Source organism: Hylobates moloch, unplaced genomic scaffold, assembly GCF_009828535.3.
Source record: "Hylobates moloch isolate HMO894 unplaced genomic scaffold, HMol_V3 SCAFFOLD_8, whole genome shotgun sequence".
Classification (NCBI taxonomy): Eukaryota; Metazoa; Chordata; class Mammalia; order Primates; family Hylobatidae; genus Hylobates; species Hylobates moloch.
Genome location: NW_026652283.1, coordinates 20,373,278 through 20,394,446, shown reverse-complemented (window position 1 = coordinate 20,394,446; position 21,169 = coordinate 20,373,278). Strand labels below are relative to the sequence as shown.

The window sequence follows — 21,169 nt, the reverse complement described above, 5'->3', positions numbered from 1 at the left end:
TGACTCATAACCCAATACTTTAACCCCCCACGTGAAAAAGCAGTTGAACCTGTCTAAATATCAGTCTCTATATCTTGAATTCCATCTGCAAAAAACAAAATACTGACACTTGAAACAGGAAGGGCAGAACAGGCCATTCATTTGGTTACTTTGTAATACATTTGTTACTATGTCTTCTCCTTGCTTTCTGTGTATTAGAATCCTTCCAAGATTTGCAATCTAGTCTTATTACTAGAACTCTCCCTTAAAAATTAATACAAAAGATTAAGGAGTATTTTATTTTCATTTCCGATGGGCAAAGATAAATTTTGGCAAGAAACGTTTGTTGATTTATTGCAAGGTTCCAGGCATATCTGCTGACAGAAGTCAAGGTTCAAGGTCCTTTGTGTATGATTTGCCTCCATCCTTGTATTTATATGTCAGTAACTTTATATGGATAAACACGTGTACACACGCACACATACACACCCCTCTAGACAATCTCAGAGATCCATTGTGAGACGAGTCAGATTCACTGTCGCTCTGCTCTTCTGAGTGAACTGAGAGTTTTCATTGGAACCAGGTGTATTTAAATATAAATACTATAATCCAAGAACATATGCCACAGTAGAGGTGTTAAATAAGGTAAATGACTTCTCCTGGGAAATAACCTTTTCTCTCAATTGTGCACATATAAATGACCTCATTACTACTGTGTTTCTGTGGGCCTGTCCCCATCACTGGAGACAGAATTTTAGTTTGGAATAACTGGATCTTGTGTGAGAAAAATGAAGTTGAGATACAGGACCTTGGAGACTAGGGTGTGAACTGTTCTCTACACCCCACAGCTGGATATATTCTGCCTTGTAAGTCTTTTTTATAAAAAAGTAATGAAAATTTCTATTTGGCCCAGTAATTCTGCATTGATCTTATCTATGGTATCAACACAACCCCCTCTTTGTTGTATTACTCAGTAAGTTCACATAAATACCTGCGTCTAGCAAATATTCTTAGAGTTCCCAGAGCAGGAATGCAACCAAAATGGTATACAGAAGGTCACTTCATTGGGCATAAATTAGAAGAGGCAAGCAGGATTTCTTCACACAGATTTCACCAACTCTAATTCATGGACTCAGAGCCATAATGGAAACAGGAGAAAACATGATATCATTGCTTTCTGTGGCTATGTTTCCCCTCCCTTCCTCTTTATGCCTAGTTTTAACTTTCCAAAGCCATGTCACTGCTATTGACAGAAAATCTCAAGAAAGAAGAGAGAGAAACCAGAGTAGAAATACCTTTTGTTGAATTTGGGAAGTTCTCTGAACCTCATCCAATTTTTGTTTATCTCTTTTTTTTAAATTATACTTTAAGTTCTGGGATACATATGCAGAACATGCATGTTTGTAACATAGGTGTATGCATGCCATGGTGGTTTGCTGCACCCATCAACCCGTGATCCACATTGGGTATTTCTCCTAATGCTATCCCTCCCCTAGCCCCCCACCCCCTGACAGACCCCAGTGTATGATGTTCCCCTCCCTGTGTCCATGTGTTCTCATTGTCCAACTCCCACTTATGAGAGAGAACATGCAGTATTTGGTTTTCTGTTCCTGTGTTAGTTTGCTGAGAATGATGGTTTCCAGCTTCATCCATGTCCCTACAAAGGACATGAGCTCAACCTTTTTTATGGTTGCATAGTATTCCATGGTGTATATGTGCCATATTTTCTTTATCCAGTCTATCATTGATGGGCATTTGGGTTGGTTCCAAGTCTCTGCTATTGTGAACAGTGCTGCAATAAACATATGTGTGCATGTATCGTTATAGTAGAATGATTTATAATCCTTTGAGTATATACTCAGTAATGGGATTGCTGGGTCAAATGGTATTTCTGGTTCTAGATCCTTGAGGAATGGCCACACTGTCTTCCACAATGGTTGAACTAATTTACCCTCCCACTAACAGTGTAAAAGCGTTCCTATTTCTCCACATCGTCTCTAGCATCTGTTGTTTCCTGACTTTTTAATGATCGCCATTCTAATTGGCATAAGATGGTATCTCATTGTGGTTTTGATTTGCATTTCTGTAATGACCAGTGATGATGAGCTTTTTTTCATATGTTGAGATAGAGACATAAAAAACCCTTCAAAAAATCAATGAATCCAGGAGCTGGTTTTTTGAAAAGATCAACAAAATAGATAGACTGCTAGCCAGACTAATAAAGAAGAAAAGAGAAGAATCAAATAGATACAATAAAAAATGATAAAGGGGATATCACCACTAATCCCACATAAATACAAACTACCATCAGAAAATGCAATAAACACCTCTATGCAAATAAACTAGAAAATCTAGAAGAAATGAATAAATTTCTGGACACATACACCCTACCAAGACTAAACCAGAAAGAAGTCGAATCCCAGGATAGACCAGTAACAAGTTCTGAAATTGAGGCAATAATTAGTAGCCTACCAACCAAAAAAAGCCCAGGACCAGATGTATTCACAGCCAAATTCTACTGGAGGTACAAAGAGATGCTGGTATCATTCCTTCTGAAACTATTCCAAACAATAGAAAAAGAGGGACTCCTCCCTAACTCATTTTATGAGGCCAGCATCATCCTGATACCAAAACCTAGTAGAGACACAACAGAAAAGGAAAATTTCAGGCCAAGATCCCTGATGAACATCATTGCAAAAATCCTCCATAAAATACTGGCAAACCGAATCTAGCAGCACATCAAAAAGCTTATCCAACACGATCAAGTCGGCATCATCCCTGGGATGCAAGACTGGTTCAACATACGCAAATCAATAAACGTAATCCATCACATCAACAGAACCAATGACAAAAACCACATGATTATCTTAATAGATGCAGAAAAGGCCTTCCATAAAATTCAACACCCCTTCAAGCTAAAAACTCTCAATAAACTAGATATTGATGGAACATATCTCAAAATAATTATTTATGTCTTTAAAAAAATATAGAGCTTTCTTTTCTTTTCCCAGTCATGTTAAGTAAGAGTTAAGACAATCACAATTTATCCTCTTTGCGCACTTTTCCCTATGGAAGATCTAGCCTTGCCCACCATATTCATTTCATATTCATTTTGAATTGGGAAAAAAATAAAGGCCATAACACACTCAAATCATAAAAGGACAAGAGACTAAAAGAATAAAATAATTTGGCTGGTAGAAAGCGGCTAGACTGTTGCTGGCTACCGGACTTGCTTTGGCAGCAGAGGGAACTGTTTTTCCTCTGGGTGCCAAGTGAAGCCGGCCACAGTTGAGTGCGATGTGTCACTATAGCCTAAACTCTGATTGCTGCTTGCGTCCCCTCTTTCAGCACTGTGTTTTCTCTTCATCCCTTTGCACTAAACAATTCCGGTTCTTTGGCATTGGTGTTTTCAGGTGCAAAAATGGTGTAACTTTATCTAAAGGCTGTCTTTCCAAGGCTTTGTCTTGCTGTGTGGTGGAAGATGAAGAAGCCAAAAATAAAGACTTTAGAGTCAACAGGCTAAAGTGAAAATGGTTTTTAGGGTGAGCTTGCACAAGAGTCTATTTTGTGAGACAACACTGCTTTTTTGTGTGTTCACAATTCGATGACAGACAGGGATGCAGTGATCTCGTAATTTGGAGGCCCTAGTATATTCTTGCAGACACCCAGTGGTACCATAATGTACTCCTGAGTGTTATATGAAGGAGAGGGATCACATACTTTTTGGTTGCTATTAACTATTTACAAGGCTGCTTTATAGAGAATTACAGTTTTTATTATAATTCCAAATGTAGATAGATGTCTTTGAATCACTAGAAATCTGAAAAGAGACCTCTCTTCCGACATGGGAATCTTCCGGTGGGGAGTATTGAATTCACAAAATTGATGGAAGTTATAATTTACTACTCTTCAGATAAAAGCCCTCTTTTGAACGTAGATAATTCATCTATGTTGTAACTTCTGTTTCCTAAGTTGAATCTCCCATTTCATTGTATCATTTGGATGGAAGGTGGTTTTCACTGAGTAGATTGCTTAGGATGTGTAAGGCTATAGCAGTAGAATAAATGCTATTAGTGATCCCTAAGTATTTGCTGTCTTCTGTGAAAGTTATGCAGACCATCTGCTCCTCCTTTCTTAGTTTATTGCCTCTAAGCCGTTTTGCTACTCACATATTTGCAAAGGAATGGAAAGATGTAACCGTAGGGTCACTTTGTGATTCATTAAGCTTGTTAAGTTTAACAGTAAAAGAAGTGAACATCGGAGACCTAAAAAAAAGCATTTTTTTCTTTTTTTTGAGACGGAGTCTCATTCTGTCGCCCAGGCTAGAGTGCAGTGGCGTGATCTCAGCTCACTGCAACCTCTGACTCCCAGGTTCAAGTGATTATTCTGCCTCAGCCTCCCGAGTAGCTGGGACTACAGGTGCCTACCATCACACCCAGCTAATTTTTTGTGTTTTTAGTAGAGATGGGGTTTCACCATGTTAGCCTGGACGGTCTCGATCTCCTGACCTCGTGATCTGACCGCCTCGGCCTCCCAAAGTGCTGGGATTACAGGAATGAGCCACTGCGTCTGGCCACAAAAGCTTTTATGTTAGCTATTAATTTCACATTTCTATACTACTGTAATATTTGAAGAGAAGTGATTGAAATTTAGTGATTTTGCTGTATATTTTTTGAAAAGTGTAGTACACAAAGGAGCTTCGTCCCTTATGCAAATCAAGATAAAATTCTGATCAGTAGTCTCTAAAATATTTCCAGTACTTTAGAAAAAAAAAAACAGTTTTTAGCAGTGGTAGTAATCCAGCAGTGAGCTGGAAAGTATCTAGTTAGCAAAACTAAAAGACAGCCTGAATGGCTTTTTCTTTAAAAAGAAAGTTTAAAAATATTTTTATAATAAAATAACTTTGTTATAGATACTAAACTATAGATATATTGGCTTTGAAGCTATAATATCTATTTGAATTTAGTTGATTGTAGATTTTGAAAATCAGTTCCTCTTCTGAAAATTTTTCCTATAAAACGTACCTCAAAAAGCTATGCCTTTCTTTTGCTGAAGGGTCAAAAATAGTATTTCTAAAACATTTTAATATATGAATTTGAGCATATTTGGATTGCTGGCCTAATAACTAATAATATCTAGTGATCATATTGAAAATTATACAAGTAGTTTTGAAAACATTAACCACGTGAAAGGGGCCCAGAAAATATATATTGACTACAACTTATTGATGAGTCTTCTCCTTTTTCTCCCATCATCTGTTTTCACTTCTTTTGCTGGCCCTTTTGCCAGAATAAGACTACCTACCTGTTACCAGAATTATCGTTTTAATTCAATAGAAAATAGTTTAAATTATCTTCTAATCGAACCTACCATGTCATTCTTTACAGTGGGTGAATTCAGGAGCCCAATATAGAATACAGAGATTTCTATAGTAAACTAAACTTAATAGAAATTGACTGCATGTTTTACATTTCCTTTATTATATTTATATTCATATTACCCCTACTGTTTAATTTCCATTTATTTAGACCCAGTGATTTTTGATATTTCAGTCAGCTATGACCTTGTTCTATTTTGTCCAAATCTGTTCTTTATAAAAAACACAGCAACAGCATTTTGTGAGTTTTTTTCCCACAATTAAAATAGTAAAATATATATATATATAATAATTTGGAACTGAATGATGAAATTCATGGCTTAGGTAAAAGTACTTTTCACTTGAGAAAAGGACATAACTCATAACACTTAAACATAGCAAAGCTTTTTAAGAGACAGTCATATTACAGTTCTAAATGGACATGGGAGTTAAAAGATTATAAAACTCGGTGTTGGACTTCCCACCTTATCAGAAAATGTATGCTTGTAGTATTTTTACGTGTTCAGCTCTTAAAATCTGGAAATGAGATTGGTAGAGACTTAAATGATTCATACAAATCCTAAAAGCAAAGTCGGGAGAAGTTCTAAGTTGGAAAATAGTCACCTCACAGAAAAACTCAGTGAATGTTTTATGAAGGGGTGAATTTATCTAGTCATTTACTCCACAAACAAGTACTGAAGCTTTACAATCAATGTATTTAGCATTATTCCTATTGCTGGAGATAATAATGGTAAAAATTCAAAGACCCTGTCCTCATGGAATCTAGATTCTATTGAGAGTAGATAGACAATAACCACGTAAACAAATAAGCAAATAAGATCATTTCATACACTTCAGAGTGCTTTGAGGAAAATAAAACAAGACGATGGGATAGAGAAGAGCCACAGGACTGGTGTTAGGAACCAAGAAAGGAAGACTTTTCCAAGGAGGTGATGTTTGAGTTGAACCTCAAATGATGGGAAGGAGCCAGGTATCAGAGACCTATTGACAAGCATTTCAGGCAGTCATTGGCAGAAACAAAGTTGATGTATTCCCAAGAATAGGAAAAAGGCTAGTGTGGTTGGAGTATAGTGAAGGAGCAGGAAACTAATCTTAGATGAGGTCACAGTAGACAGGGTACAAAATCCAGACATATAGTCTGGATAAGGCTATATATATATAGGCTATATATATAAGGTTATATATATATAGGCTATATATATAAGGCTTTGTCATCCATCTGAATTTGAATGTATTATAATAGGAAGGCACTGTTAATTCTAAACAGGGGAGTTATATGACCTGACTTACATTTTTTAAAGAATGTATGAATGAATGGATGAAGTCAGCTGGCAGGAGGTAGAGAATAGAAGTTAATGAAAGAAGTACCTTGCCTCAAACTCTTAACATATACACCACTCACAGAAATTTCTCAGAAGCCAGATGATATTTTTTTTTTAATGTCAAGCCAGACATACCTTGCTGGAAGGATTTTCTGGTACTAATTTACTTTCTGCAACTTATTACAGAAACTCTATGAGACTTTTAGAAAAAATAATATGGAAATAAAAATGTATAACATAAATTTGAAAGTATTAACTTTACATAAAATGGCTGAAAGGAAAAAATTCATATTGCTGTAAATATTTTAGAAGTATTTGGGAGCATTTTGGCATGTATAAACTGCAGAAGAACAGTCCAGACTGGTTATTCTCTGCATCCACGTAGTTAATTCAAATAAAGAGGAAAAGAGAAAGAACAGTCTAGTAGGGGTGTGGCAAGTTGTTAACAAAAGGATACATCAGAAGAGGCAATCAAAAAAGTATTTACTACCTCTGTGGAATTTATTGCCTCAAAGGATTAACTCTGTGTGATTTTTTTCCTTTAATCTTTGTAAAGATCATGAGCATCAATATGGAATTAAATTTTAGTGCCTGCTTTAACCTTTGATGTTTTATGATGCATACAAATTTTTAAGTGTGCTTTAAACATTTGAAAATTATCCAAAGGGGAAAAAAAAGACATTCTGGTATGTGGAGATGGGGAAATCTAACTGGTATTTAACATTTTTATTCCTTTAAAAATCCTTGTGAATTAAGTATCATTTCTATTTTCCAAGGAAGAAATTGAGTCTCAGAAGGTTTTAAGTTGCTTGTCCAAGCTCATTAACTAGTAACTGGCAAAGTCAGTGTCTGAACCCAGATTTTGATTCCAAGACTGGGATCATTGGTTGTTCTCCAACAGTTTGATCTTTGGAGCTGTTTTGAAAAGAGACAGGAATGTACACATGTGAGCTCATTTGAGAAACATCTTCATTCTTTGACTTCAGCATGTTCAACATTCCATTACTGTCATTAATGTGTTATCATCTAGTTGTGAGATTTATTTTGAGGCACCAGAGACAAATCTGTCTAGAGAAGGAGTTTATCAGTGGGATGAGACTTGAGATAATTCTAGAAAGTGAGCATATCTGAAATTCTACCTGCTTTGGGGATTTGTGACACATTAACATGAGAAGTTTTTAGAATTTCTTTTTTGAATGATGAGACAGAACAATACCTAAGAACGTTGGGAAATGGGATAAAAAGAAAGCGTTAGGAAATGGACAGATGTTCCCATCTTTTATTTGAATCTACGGCTGTTATTAAAGAACTGTTTTAATTTTGGAAAAGAGTTTATAATTGAATCATACACTATTTGAATACATTAAGACATGTCCATACTTGTATTGTCTGAGCAAACATAGTGCTTATTCTTATTTACATGAAATCTGTAGGTTTAGTGTCCCAGACTCTGAGCCCAGGTAGTTGACAAAAAGTTCAAATACTAGGTTGGAGCCGAAGTAATTGTGGGTTTTACTATTACTGTTGCATGAACCTAATACAAATCCCAACAAGTTAACCACAGACAAATTTCTGCAAGGGCCTCACTACACGACACAAAGGAGCTAATCACAATCCTGACATAAGCACACATGAAATCTGAGCTAGAAAACCAGGTCCAAAAATAACTGCTTGTCGTCTGGCAACATAATGCAGTAGAAAGTCGGAAAAAAAAAAAAAAGTAAACCCTACATCTGATCTTCGTTGTGCCACCAATTGTAGCTTAACTTCTGGCAAGATGTTTAACTTCTCTGAACCCATATCATATATATATATATACACACATACATATATATATACACACACACACACACACACACACACACACACACACACACATATATATGTGAGAGCATGGAATCGCTCTCCATTCCAGCTCTAATATTGCAAGCTATTATTCTACATCTTAGGTATTCTTCCTCTGAAACTTAACAGGACACACATGGAATGATGTGTATTCTCTTAGTGATCACCTCTGTAAATTGATTGAAATATTTGGTTTAAGAACTTGGGAGTAACCTTTTAACATTTTCTCTTGCTTTTTCAAAGGATTATCTGGGAGCTTGCATTGTCCTCACTGCATCTATAGCATCCATTAGTGGGTCTTCGAATTCTGGATTGGTAGGCTTGGGTCTTCTGTATGCACTTACGGTAGGTATGGATAAAAATATTACAGGAACAGATAACCAAACACCGCATATTCTCACTCATAAATGGGAGTCGAATGTTGAGAACACATGGGCACAGACAGGGGAATGACACATACCAGGGCTTGTTGGGGGGTGGGGGGGAAGGGAGGGAACTTAGAGGGTGGGTCAGTAGGTGCAGCAAACAATCAGGGCACACGTATACCTATGTAACAAACCTGCACGTTCTGCATATGTATCCATTTTTTTTAGAAGAAATAAAGGGAAAAACATCTCATTTTGTGCAATGTTGGAGGGTCTACTATAGTTATTATCAACTCTTATTCATGAACGTTAGAGGAAAGGTTTAAATTTATAACAAGATTACATCTTGCAAATAATAGCAGATTGGGGCCCAAACCCAGCTTTATAGGACAGTTAGGATTCATTTCTAGCATTGTGAACCAATTTTTAAGAACTTCTCAGATCTTGTGGTCAGAGTACTCTCCAAGCTGTTTGGGATCCCTGTCCTGAGTTGTACACAACCCAGTTGGGGACTAGCCTACAATGAATGTGAATATACATGAGATAAGTGCAAACAGAAGAGTATACCACTATCCATCATGCAGGGAAATCAGGACAGTTCACAGAATAGTGACACTTACGGACCCTTGAAGGGACCAGACACCTTCTTTGCTGATATATCGCATGACATTCTCCTTGGCCTCTAATATTGTGTAGCACTTATGAGTTGTATCACACATGTACACTAATGGTCCGAGTTATCTCATTTCAAAATTTCCAGTGATTAACCACAACTTCTTACTTTAATTTATTAAAAAAAATTTTTTTAATCACCTGACACAGATAACCAATTATTTGAATTGGGTTGTGAGGAACTTGGCTGACCTGGAGGTCCAGATGGGTGCAGTGAAGAAGGTGAACAGTTTCCTGACTATGGAGTCAGAGAACTATGAAGGCACAATGGGTATTGCTCTAAATATTGTTTGTTTCACTTAAATATTTATTTTAAACAAATATTAGTATGTGTTGGGCACATTGTTGTTTCTGCTTTTGCTTTCCACTTCAATATCCAGAAAACTCTCTCTCATCTTGGCTTTGCTTGATTATGTACACCTGAAAAGATGTAACTATTTAGGCCTGAAAGTTCTTGGATAAAACCAGAGTCCAAACAGATACTTATTTAATGATATTTAAAGAGAGTTATAAAAATATTTGGGCTTTATTACATTAATTGCTGACGTAAACTATAAACTATTCTCTTTCTCAAGACGTTATTAACTTAGATGTCAAGAAATTTGGACCTTAAAATACGGACTGAGATTCCCAACTTTGCTAGGATAGTACTGTCAGGAAATTCAACACTGAGGACAGAATAATCTTCATTAAGTGCAAATCTCCAAGCTTAAAAGGCATTCCTTTACCTAAATTTTTCAAAAGCCATCTAGCTCTTCAAGGACAAAATCCAGAAAACTTGCTACGATCATAAGCCCCTTCATTAGCCAACCCTTGCCCATCTATCATGTCTCATTTCTTGTCATCCACCTGCAACCCTTTTACTCTGGCCACACTAACATGCTAGGCTTTCTTTTCCTCTTTATTCTCCTATGTACATATATTTAAAATAAATTTCCCATCTCCCATCCTTTAAGATTCATCTCAGGCACTGTTTCCTCTTGGAGCCCTCCTGGACCTCCGAGGTTAGCACCATCCATGCTCTCAGAGCACTGTAGTTTGCCTTCATCATGGGGCCTCCATGTAGTACTGTAGGTGCTGACCTACTGGACACTTCCCCAAGGACACAGCAAGCACCTCGAGCTGTGTCTTTCGTCTCCATATTCCCAGCACCTTGCACAGCATCTCTCACATTTAAAGCACCTAAGTGTTTAATGACCAACTGACTGAACAAATAAATCAATTCAGAAATGAACTATCTCTGTCCACTTTGAATAGAATTGAGTGACGGAATGATGATGATGGTTAAGGCTCCAAAGACAAACACTAAAAAAACTGTCTTAAAAGTGCTTAATCAAAAGGTGTTTATTTGAGTATGATTTAAATTAAAAAAAAAAACCTGTCACATAGTTTGGTTCAGTATTACTTTAAATTTAGAAAAAATGTATATATATGTATAAATGTATTTAAGTATGTATACATTTCTTTCTACATCAATCTCTATCTGCCTATTATCTATTTCCCGATCCCATCCTCCAGATCCTTCTCAAGTTCCAGAACATTGGCCACAAGAAGGGGAGATCAAGATACACGATCTGTGTGTCAGATATGAAAATAATCTGAAACCTGTTCTTAAGCACGTCAAGGCTTACATCAAACCTGGACAAAAGGTATGAAATCACTGCATTTGATTTGTTGTATACATAAAACCTCTGATGGAGTCTGCTTTTTTACTACCTAAGCTCTTCATACTTCCCAGCCTAGTAAGTATATTCTCACTGGGCTCACATAACATCCCCTACCTGGTGTAGGTCAAATTATCTGCATAAAAGAAAAAAGGGAGAGATAGGATCAGACTACAGTACATGTTCTCCAAGTCACATTGTAATTCACTAGTCTCCCATGAAGATCAGAAAAGTCAACAATAGGCATGTTTTTAAAAATTTCTGCCTTCTGACTCCTGGCCATAATAGCCATCCCCTTGGGAACCTTTGCATTCATAATAACTCTAGTCCCCAGATGACTTCTTTTAGTTATTGTAAAAAGAACAAGTGAGCAGAACAAAATGGAATCATTCTACTTTTTGTTAAAAAACTATCACTTCTAAGATAACATGGAATCATTATTTGTTAGTCCAATAATATACTAAATGTAAAAAAAAAAAGCCATGAAGAAAAAGAAAGGCAATCACATGAAAATAAAAATAAATGGAATGAAATCATAGAAGATTTGGTAAGAACTGTTTTTATATTTTTATTTTTTATTTTTTGAGACAGGGTCTTCTTCTTTCACCCAGGGTGGAGCGCAGTGGCGTGATCATGGCTCACTGCAGCCTCGACCTCCTGGGCTCCAGCTATCCTCCCACTTGAGCCTTCCAAGTAGCTGGGACTACAGGCACACACCACCACACCCAGCTAATTTGTGTATTTTTTGTAGAGACAGGTTTTCGCAATATTGCCCAGGCTGGCCTCGAACTCCTGGCCTCAAGTGACCTACCCGCCTCAGCCTCCCTAAGTGTTGGGTTTACAGGTGTGAGCCATTGTGCCCAGCCTGTTTTTATCTTGATAATAATTCATAATGTAGACCTAAGAAAAAATGATAACTATAATGTAATTATTTAAATATAATTACAGTTTTATCATAATATCTTAAGTTAAAAAACAAAACTTAAGCTAATCTTCTGTCCTTTGTCTGAGTCCTCTTTGAGTGACACCTGTTTTCATAGGTGGGCATATGTGGTCGCACTGGCAGTGGGAAGTCATCGTTATCTCTGGCTTTCTTCAGAATGGTTGATATATTTGATGGTGAGTTGCTAACTACATTTTTTAAGTGGCCATGTGGTGCTTTCCTTTAAAAAACATCAATTTACCTAATCCTGCAGAAATAAAAAGCAAATATTTATAAGGAGTTTGTGCTCTACACATGGTTCAAGGCAGATATCCCAAATAAACAGCTCAAAAGTAAATAAAAGACATAGAATTGGGGAAATAAAATGATGAGCCTTAAACTCATGTCTATACATTATTGCTAGAGCATTTTAATAAACTCATAAAATGAAAACAAGGCCACCCACCTTGAATAGCAGTAGGTGGAGGTGGAATTTCAAGAGAAAGAAAGAGGGAGGACAACTGCCTTGCTTCCTTTAGACTAAATATATGTCTCTTTCCAACAAAGGAAAAAAGTACAAGGAGATAAGTAATCTGCATTTTAGATTTTGGTACATGACTCTTACCATCATCTGCTTAACAACATGGTTTAAGGACATTGACTGTTTTGTGAGGAGGCAAGCTTTGCTGCAAAGTGATAAAGCTCATGATAACAACATACACAAAACATATACATTCATCCACCATATTATTAATAATATGATACACAAGAGCGTAGAAATAACTTAATCTTTTTTTTAAAAAGTCATATTATTTAGTCTATCAAGTGGCCTATAAATAGGCCAGCACATAAAGTATCTTGAATGAAAGAGGATCCAGCAATGAATTTGACCAAACTTATTGTACTTGACAGTACAAGGAGTGCTTACTATTATTATCTGTAATGATTACGATGATTATAGTACTTTGCATGTTTATTGTACTTGACAGTTTATATTATTGAATTTAATCTACACAACAGCTCTGTGAGATAAAGAGGTCAGTTTATGAACAACAACATGGAACTATAGTAAATGTAATTTCTTTGGGATTCAGATTCAGGAACAAGGTAAACTTCTGTCACTAAGTTAGCAGCTTATTTTTTCCATGGCTAGTAATAATGCACAGATGCTTTAAGGACTTTCAGTGGGATTAAAGTTATAAGGCAATTAAGTGATCAAAAATCAATTGACATTTCTCATTAAAACACTATGTTTATGACTGATCATTTTAGGTTAGCCTGATCCTCATGAGTCCAGACACATGATTTCAGGTTCCATGTGAACTATCAATGATGTATTCTCTTTTTAATAGCCATAGGCTATTAGGATTTTAATACATAATTTATTATTTCTGATCTATTATTCCTGAAAGACATAGATTAAGCTCATCACCCTTGCCTGCTCTAAATCTATCTGGTGAAAGGACTGCAGCTGCCATTCTGAGCCTGACATCTTATCTCACAGGGCAATATGGTCTCTGCACAAAAGTTGTATGATTAACTGCATATATCATGGTGGAGAAACAACATCAACACTGCACTAAAATCTCTATAAGTCCATATGCAGTATGGAGAAATTTATTAAAACTTGATATTCATATCACAGAATTTACTTCTCTATTTGTAATGCATTGTACTATTAAATCAATACAGGAGTGAATGACAAAGATCCTGGTTTTTAAAGAGCCTATATTCTAGTTGGGGAACAGACAATAAAAAAAGATAAGTAAAAGTGTGTAGAATATCAGATTCTGATAAATCCCATGGAGAGAAATAAAGTGAGGAGGATAAAGGGAATGCTAGAAGGAAAAGGACTCAGTAAGGGATAAAAATACTTTTTGGTTGGTATGATCACATAAACAGAATAAAAACTCTGAATTCCTTTAGGAGAAATATATAAGAAAGAAAAATCACCACCAAACATGTATATATTTTAGAGACATATGATTTTTTTTATTACACTTTAAGTTCTGGGGTACATGTGCAGAACGTGCAGGTTTGTTACATAGGTATACATGTGCCATGGTGGTTTGCTGCACCCATCAACCCATCATCTACATTAGGTATTTCTCCTAATGCTATCCCTCCCCTAACCCCTGACCCCTCGACAGGCCCCAGTGTGTGATGTTGCCCTCCTTGTGTCCATGTGTACTCATTGTTCAACTCCCACTTATGAGTGAGAACATGCAGTGTTTGGTTTTCTGTTCCTGTGTTAGTTGGCTGAGGATGATGGTTTCCAGCTTCATCCATGTCCCTGCAAAGGACATGAACTCATTCCTTTTCGATGGCTGCATAGTATTCCATGGTGTATATGTGCCATATTTTCTTTATCCAGTCTATCATTGATGGGCATTTGGGTTGGTTCCAAGTCTTTGCTATTGTGAACAGTGCTGCCATAAACATAAGTGTGCATGTGTCTTTAAAGTAGAATGATTTATAATCCTTTGGGTATATACCCAGTAATGGGATTGCTGAGTCAAATGGTGTTTCTAGTTCTAGATACTTGAGGAATCACCACATGCTTAAATGGAAAAGTGAGTCTCCTGAATTTCAACCCTTAACTGGGAAATAACTTTCAATTTGTAAACAAATATTATTTTACTTGTGATTTTACTATGTGTGTGTAACTTCTGTTTCTCCTTAACAGGAAAAATTGTCATTGATGGGATAGACATTTCCAAATTACCACTGCACACACTACGTTCTAGACTTTCAATCATTCTGCAGGATCCAATACTGTTCAGTGGTTCCATTAGGTAGGTAACATATTTAGCAAACATCTGTATGCCTCAGGATTTAGCCTTTGACTCATAGAAAGGTTTTACTCAGAGTCATTTTTCAGGTATGAGTGAACTGATATCAAGAAAATAAAATCAAATATGCCATCCAACAATTTGGATTGGAAAAGCCTAGAGTTGTAACTTAACCTATAAAATTATGTTTCCAGGAGATCTTCATCTCTTCCAATTTGATTCTATAAAAGCCACTTTTTCCTCTATACTTGAGAACGGTGATGCTTGGCAGACATTTCTAAGGTGTTCTATCTTATAGATATCCAGTCTAACTTGTGTGTCTGGCCTGACCTCAGCAGATATTCTGACTTTGGTTAATCCCTTTACCTACCCCTCCACCCCTTACAACTTTACTTCAGCCAAAATTGCTATGAATAAAGCTGCTACAGTCTTCATATCTGGTTCAGGGTTTCCCACCAAAAAAAAAAAAAAAAAAAGGTGGGGGGGATATCAACCATCCGCTAGGTGCTTTAAATATATTATCTGATTAAATTCTCAAACCATTACTCTAGGGTAGATATTATCTCCATTTTATAGATGAGGGTTTTGAAACTCAAAGAAGCTGTAACTTAAACCAAGTTTGTACACCTAGTAAGTGGAAGAACTGCTATTCCAACTGAAGTTTGCCTGATTCCAAAGTCCATGTTGGCATGTGTATTAGTCTGTTTTCACACTGCTGTAAAGAATGAGCTGAGACTGGGTAATTTATAAAGGAAAGAGGTTTGACTCCCAGCTCTTCATGGCTGGGGAGGCCTCAAGAAACTTAGAATCATGGCGGAAGGCAAAGGGGAAGCAAGGCACATCTTCTCATGGTGCCAGGAAACAGGGAGAGTGAAGGGGGAACTACCACACTTTAAAACCGTCGAATCTCATAAGAACTCACTGACTATCATGAGAACAGGATGGGGGAAACTGCCCCAATGATCTAATCAGCTCCTTCCAGGTCCCTCCCTGGACACGTGAGGATTACAATTCGAGATGAGATTTGGGTGGGTACACAGAGCAAAATGATATCAGCATTGTCCCCCAGATCACATCTCTCATTTGACCATATTTTGTTCTATCTTGCTCCTAACCTCCATCTACTTAATTACAAGGAAGTGTTTGCCACCTCCTTTTACTAATTACTCTTTATTGTAAAGAAAAAACGTATGTAAGATTGCCTAGTATTTAGTTGTAAAACTACTTTAAAACTTCTGGATGTGTCATGTAATTTAGCAATACCATAGTGAATTTATATCTCCAAATGTATTTATTATGAATACTACTTGATACGGTTTGGCTATGTCCCCACCAAAACCTCATCTTGAATTGTAGTTCCCATAATCCTCAAGTGTCATGGGAGGGACTCAATAGGAGGTAATTGAATCATGGGGGCGGTTACCCCCATGCTGTTCTTATAATAGTGAGTGAGTTCTCATGAGATCTGATGGTTTTATAAGGGGCTTTTCCCGCTTTGCTTAGCACTTCTCTCTCCTGCCACCATGTGAAGAAGGACATGTTTGCTTCCCCTTCTACCATGATTGTAAGTTTCCTGAGACCTCCCCAGCCCTGCAGAACTGTAAGTCAATTAAACCTCTTTTCTTTATAAATTACCCAGTCTCGGGTATGTCCTTATAGCAGCATGAGAATGGACCAGTACACTACTATTGTTGGTGATGCAGCACAGCTTATCTAAAATAGTGTCATATGTTCCCATAGAGATGTATGTATGTAGCATCAGTCCTGCAGGGATATTTTGCTAGATACTACTTGGGTTATACTAAGCATAGTTTGGAGCCAATGGATCTAGGTAACAAACTTGGTAATATGATATAATGTATATAAATTTTATAATGATATCATCAAGACAATTTTTTATACTATTAAGATCATGCATTCATTCATCAAGCATGAATTCAGTGCTTGCACTGCTTTGAGCACTGTTCTAGGTGCTGAATATACAGCAGTAACCAAAACAAATGGAACTTACATTGTAAGGAAAGAAAAGCAATAAGCAAATATACATAAAAGTTTCTCTATTTTCACTTATTGACTAATTAACTAATTTTTCCCTGCAGATTTAATTTAGATCCAGAGTGCAAATGCACAGATGACAGACTCTGGGAAGCCTTAGAAATTGCTCAGCTGAAGAATATGGTCAAATCTCTACCAGGAGGTCTAGGTATATTTTCTAAATAGCATATTTATTTTTTATATATGCCATTAATCCTACATATGTCTATCTACATTTTATGCTATAATCACATAACTTTAGTGTTAAATCCCCTTATATTTAAAATAATATCCTAAAAGTCATTAGAATATTTCAAAATCTAATGTTTTTGCATGGGGTACAAGAGGGTGAACCCAATAACAAATTCTGTTCTATGTGACTACTCCAAAATGTTCCAATTAATACATTTATCTCTGCCATCTTTTCACAATTGGTGGGTACAGGTCATTGTAATGGATGTTTCCCTGTAGTTATTCTTTCTCAGTTGACCTATCTGATCACCTACCATCAGGAAATGAATGGGAGGATTGCAGGAGCTGTTAGGTTTAAGTCTTTGGCACCATTTAGGGAAAGGCAATTTTGCCACATTAGTAGCCATTTTCTCTGCTGCCAGGACGGAAAATTCTTTTTATTTATATAACATAATTTTCTTTGTGTTTGAAGACATTGTTTTGTATTGCCTTGAGGCAGTATCAATTTTAAACACTTGTGTAAAGAACACAACATGACCTCAATCACTGATAAAAATTCAGTCCTAGAGGTTGTACAATGCCTGACAAATAAATGATGACAGCATGAATGTGATTATTGAAACCACAGAGAGTTCATACTATCTTTAACCCATTAAAAGGAACATGTATAATTTTTGACTTTGCTTCCTTAACATCTTAACCCATCTAAGAAAGCAATAGGAAAGATAATAGTTGATTGATATTCTAAATTTAATATACAATATATAGTTGCCAAATTGTGGTGTTTGGCATCTAGTTTTTAAAAAATCAACCTACAAAATAAAATTACATTTATCTTTTAGTTTATTTGAAAAGGAGGGCCAACTCAAAAACACTACGTTTTATTATTTTAATTAAGTTCCAAGGAGAAAGTATGCCACAAACAAAAGAAGACAGCATGTCTTTAAGGAATGTTTTATTGACTTGCCAGGGTCAGGTTGTGAAAGTAATTCTAGAACTCTGGAGGAACTTTCGATAATGATTTTTTCTTTCCTTTTTTTCTTTTTTTTTTGAGACAAGTTCTTGCTATGTTACCCAGACTTGAGTGCAGTGGCTATTCACAGGCATGATCATCGCATACTACACCCTCTAATCCCTGGGGTCAAGTGATCCTCCTACCTCAGCCTCCTGAGTAGCTAGGACTATAGGTGCCCCACTATGCCTAGCTCCCATAACAGTTTTTTGATGTCTCCTGTGGAAAGCCCAGCAAGTCTACTTGAGAAATTAATACATGCTTATAGAGCTTTCTCTCTTGGCATTTAGAGATCCCCTCTCTCACCATTAATATTTGGAAAAACAGACAGTTGCATCTTTCTAGTCCTCTTCATTAACATGAGACCTGCATGCACCTGTTTAGATTGTGGGCATAGTGTTTTGGGGTTATGGTACAGCACAGGCAACAGGGGATTGTATTTACATTATGTAACCGACTGAATATTGTGCTCATCATCTTAGTAAAGATGACCAGTTGCTTAATGAAGATTTGGTTCAGGCCAGCTTTGGTGGAAACATTCCTTATCTCCAGCATCCTCTTATATGTAAATTAGAATTTGGAGAATAAATACCTATTTTCCAATCATGACAAATTGTAAGACTTTGATACCATTAGAATATAATCAATAGAAATTTCCCCCAGGACATCAGGGAAAGGTGTTTGAATTCTAAAAAAAAAAAAAGACATTTGGAAACAGAATTTTTCTTAAACTCACAATAGTACAGTTTATGAAATGTAGATGGAAACCAAAAAAAAAGAAAAGGATAATGAGGACATATTCATTTATCCATACAACAGTGTGTTATTCAGCTCTTGTGTAAGATACCGCAGTACTAGGGACATTCTGACAAAAACAAACCCAGTCCTTATCCACTTGGTACTTACAGTCCAGAAAGATGGTATAATGAAAAGAGAAGTGAAATTAGAGTTGAGAATATTCTGTATCTTACCAAGTAAGCTAAATGTGACTTTGGGCAAGCCACTTCATCTCTCTGGGCCTTAGGTAATTATATTCAGTAATCTCCTTAGGGAATTGTATTAAATAATTAAATAATTTCCAAGGTCTTTCTGTCTTCAAAATGTTTTATATCCTACTATCAGAGGTAATTCACTACCTATTGTCATAAATGAGATAATTTAGGAACATCTTCATTTTCCCAAAGTGGAGTTCCTCTTTGTGTTCTAGTATGAAGTCCTTGCACCAGCACTAAGTGATATCCATCATGCTGTCATACAACGTAATGTGTTTTTCATGATTTTGTCCAAGGTAAATGTTAGTGGCATTTCTTTAGTGAAATCCTTGCTTCTTTCTCTGATTTAGATGCGGTTGTCACTGAAGGTGGGGAGAATTTTAGTGTTGGACAGAGACAGCTATTTTGCCTTGCCAGGGCCTTTGTCCGCAAAAGCAGCATTCTTATTATGGATGAGGCAACAGCTTCCATTGACATGGCCACAGTGAGTGCATTATCTAAGCTTTTAAAATTGACAAATCGGAGAAATGTGCGTGAAAATTACAATTTATTATTTCCTGACTGGGTTCTTAATCCTCAGTACTATTGTTTTGAGAATCTGCTCAATCTATTTGATGAACTCATGATAGCACATTGAGAATTACAATAAATAGGGCCTGGCATATGGTTTAAAGGCATTCCTATTACCAATAAACATAAAATGAATTTGCCACAATTTTGAAAAATGTTCAGAACAGTAAATTTCCAGAGCTTAGTTGATAAGAGGTACTGTACTATATTCAAGTACTATGCCAGAAAAGTTCTGACATGCAGTATGAAAATCTCTGTTTAATAGAATCTATTGCTAACCAACACCACTCATTATTTCCTAAAGCAATTTGAAGAAGAAGAATGATTCACTGGGATTAACAATGGCTAGAATTAATAACAGTCTTCCCTATGTGTTTATGGTAAAAAGCCATAAATTTTGCCTTTTGAAAGATATTATTTGAAATTATCAAATGTGTCCAAGAAATATCTGTCCAGAAGGCTGGGATTGAATAGGGAAAATGTTTCATTAAATCACAAACTGCATATGAGCTAGCACTTAATGTTCTTCTGAAAGTTTTTTCTTTTATTATTTTTTTTTTGCACACAAAACAATAAACATTTTCTAAAAATACGTACAAACAAAAAGATGCATATCAAACATATTAGGAAGGGTGCACATGGGAAGACGGGGAATAGAAATGGGGGTGGGAATTAAAGAAAATAAATGAGAGCTGGACTTTGTATGGATCAATGATAATAACTCAATCCTCTATTTGACAAAGAAGAAGGAAGAGGAAGAAAAAGAAAGTGGGATAAAGGATCAGAAAGGGAGGAAAATAGAAAAAATTAGAGTATGACTCCAGGGTAGACCTGTTTTGTTGTCGCTGGGTTGGTTGGTGGGTTTGTCTGTTGTATTTTTCATATGTTTCGCCATGTTGGCCAGGCTGGTCTCGAACTCCTAGCCTCAAGTGATCAACCCGCCTCGGCCTCCCAGAGTGCTGGGACTACAGGCGTGAGCCACCACGTCCAGCCCCCACATTGCTTCTGGCCTCTGTGGTAGACCTCCCAGACAGAGGTGCTCCCCACATCTCACACGGGGCGGCCGGGCAGAGGCGCTCCTCGCCTCTTCCCAGACGGGGTGGCCGGGCAGAGGCGCTCCTCACTTCCCAGACGGGGCAGCCGGGCAGAGGCGCTCCTCACTTCTTCCCAGGCGGGGTGGCCGGGCAGAGGCGCTCCTCACTTCTTCCCAGACGGGGCAGCCGGGCAGAGGTGCTCCTCACTTCTTCCCACACAGTGCTGCTGGGCAGAGGTGCTCCTCACATCCCTGATGGGGCGGCTGGGCAGAGGTGCTCCTCACTTCCCAGACAGGGCGGCCGGGCAGAGGCGCTCCTCACATCCCTTATGGGGCGGCCGGGCAGACGCGCTCACTTCCCAGACGGGGCGGCCGGGCAGAGGCGCTCCTCACTTCTT

The 21,169-nt window shown here is 37.1% G+C and overlaps 1 protein-coding gene across 1 annotated transcript in view; it reads left to right on the top strand.

The window, feature by feature from the left end:
- ABCC9 (ATP binding cassette subfamily C member 9) overlaps nucleotides 1-21,169 on the top strand; it is a 229,938-nt gene that overhangs the window by 194,982 nt on the left and 13,787 nt on the right. Inside the window, exons 37-43 of the mRNA XM_058443111.1 lie at nucleotides 8,767-8,868; nucleotides 9,711-9,831; nucleotides 11,079-11,209; nucleotides 12,265-12,343; nucleotides 14,833-14,941; nucleotides 17,038-17,141; nucleotides 19,519-19,652. Coding sequence (XP_058299094.1) covers nucleotides 8,767-8,868; nucleotides 9,711-9,831; nucleotides 11,079-11,209; nucleotides 12,265-12,343; nucleotides 14,833-14,941; nucleotides 17,038-17,141; nucleotides 19,519-19,652 — 780 coding nt within the window. The remainder of the gene's footprint in view (nucleotides 1-8,766; nucleotides 8,869-9,710; nucleotides 9,832-11,078; nucleotides 11,210-12,264; nucleotides 12,344-14,832; nucleotides 14,942-17,037; nucleotides 17,142-19,518; nucleotides 19,653-21,169) is intronic.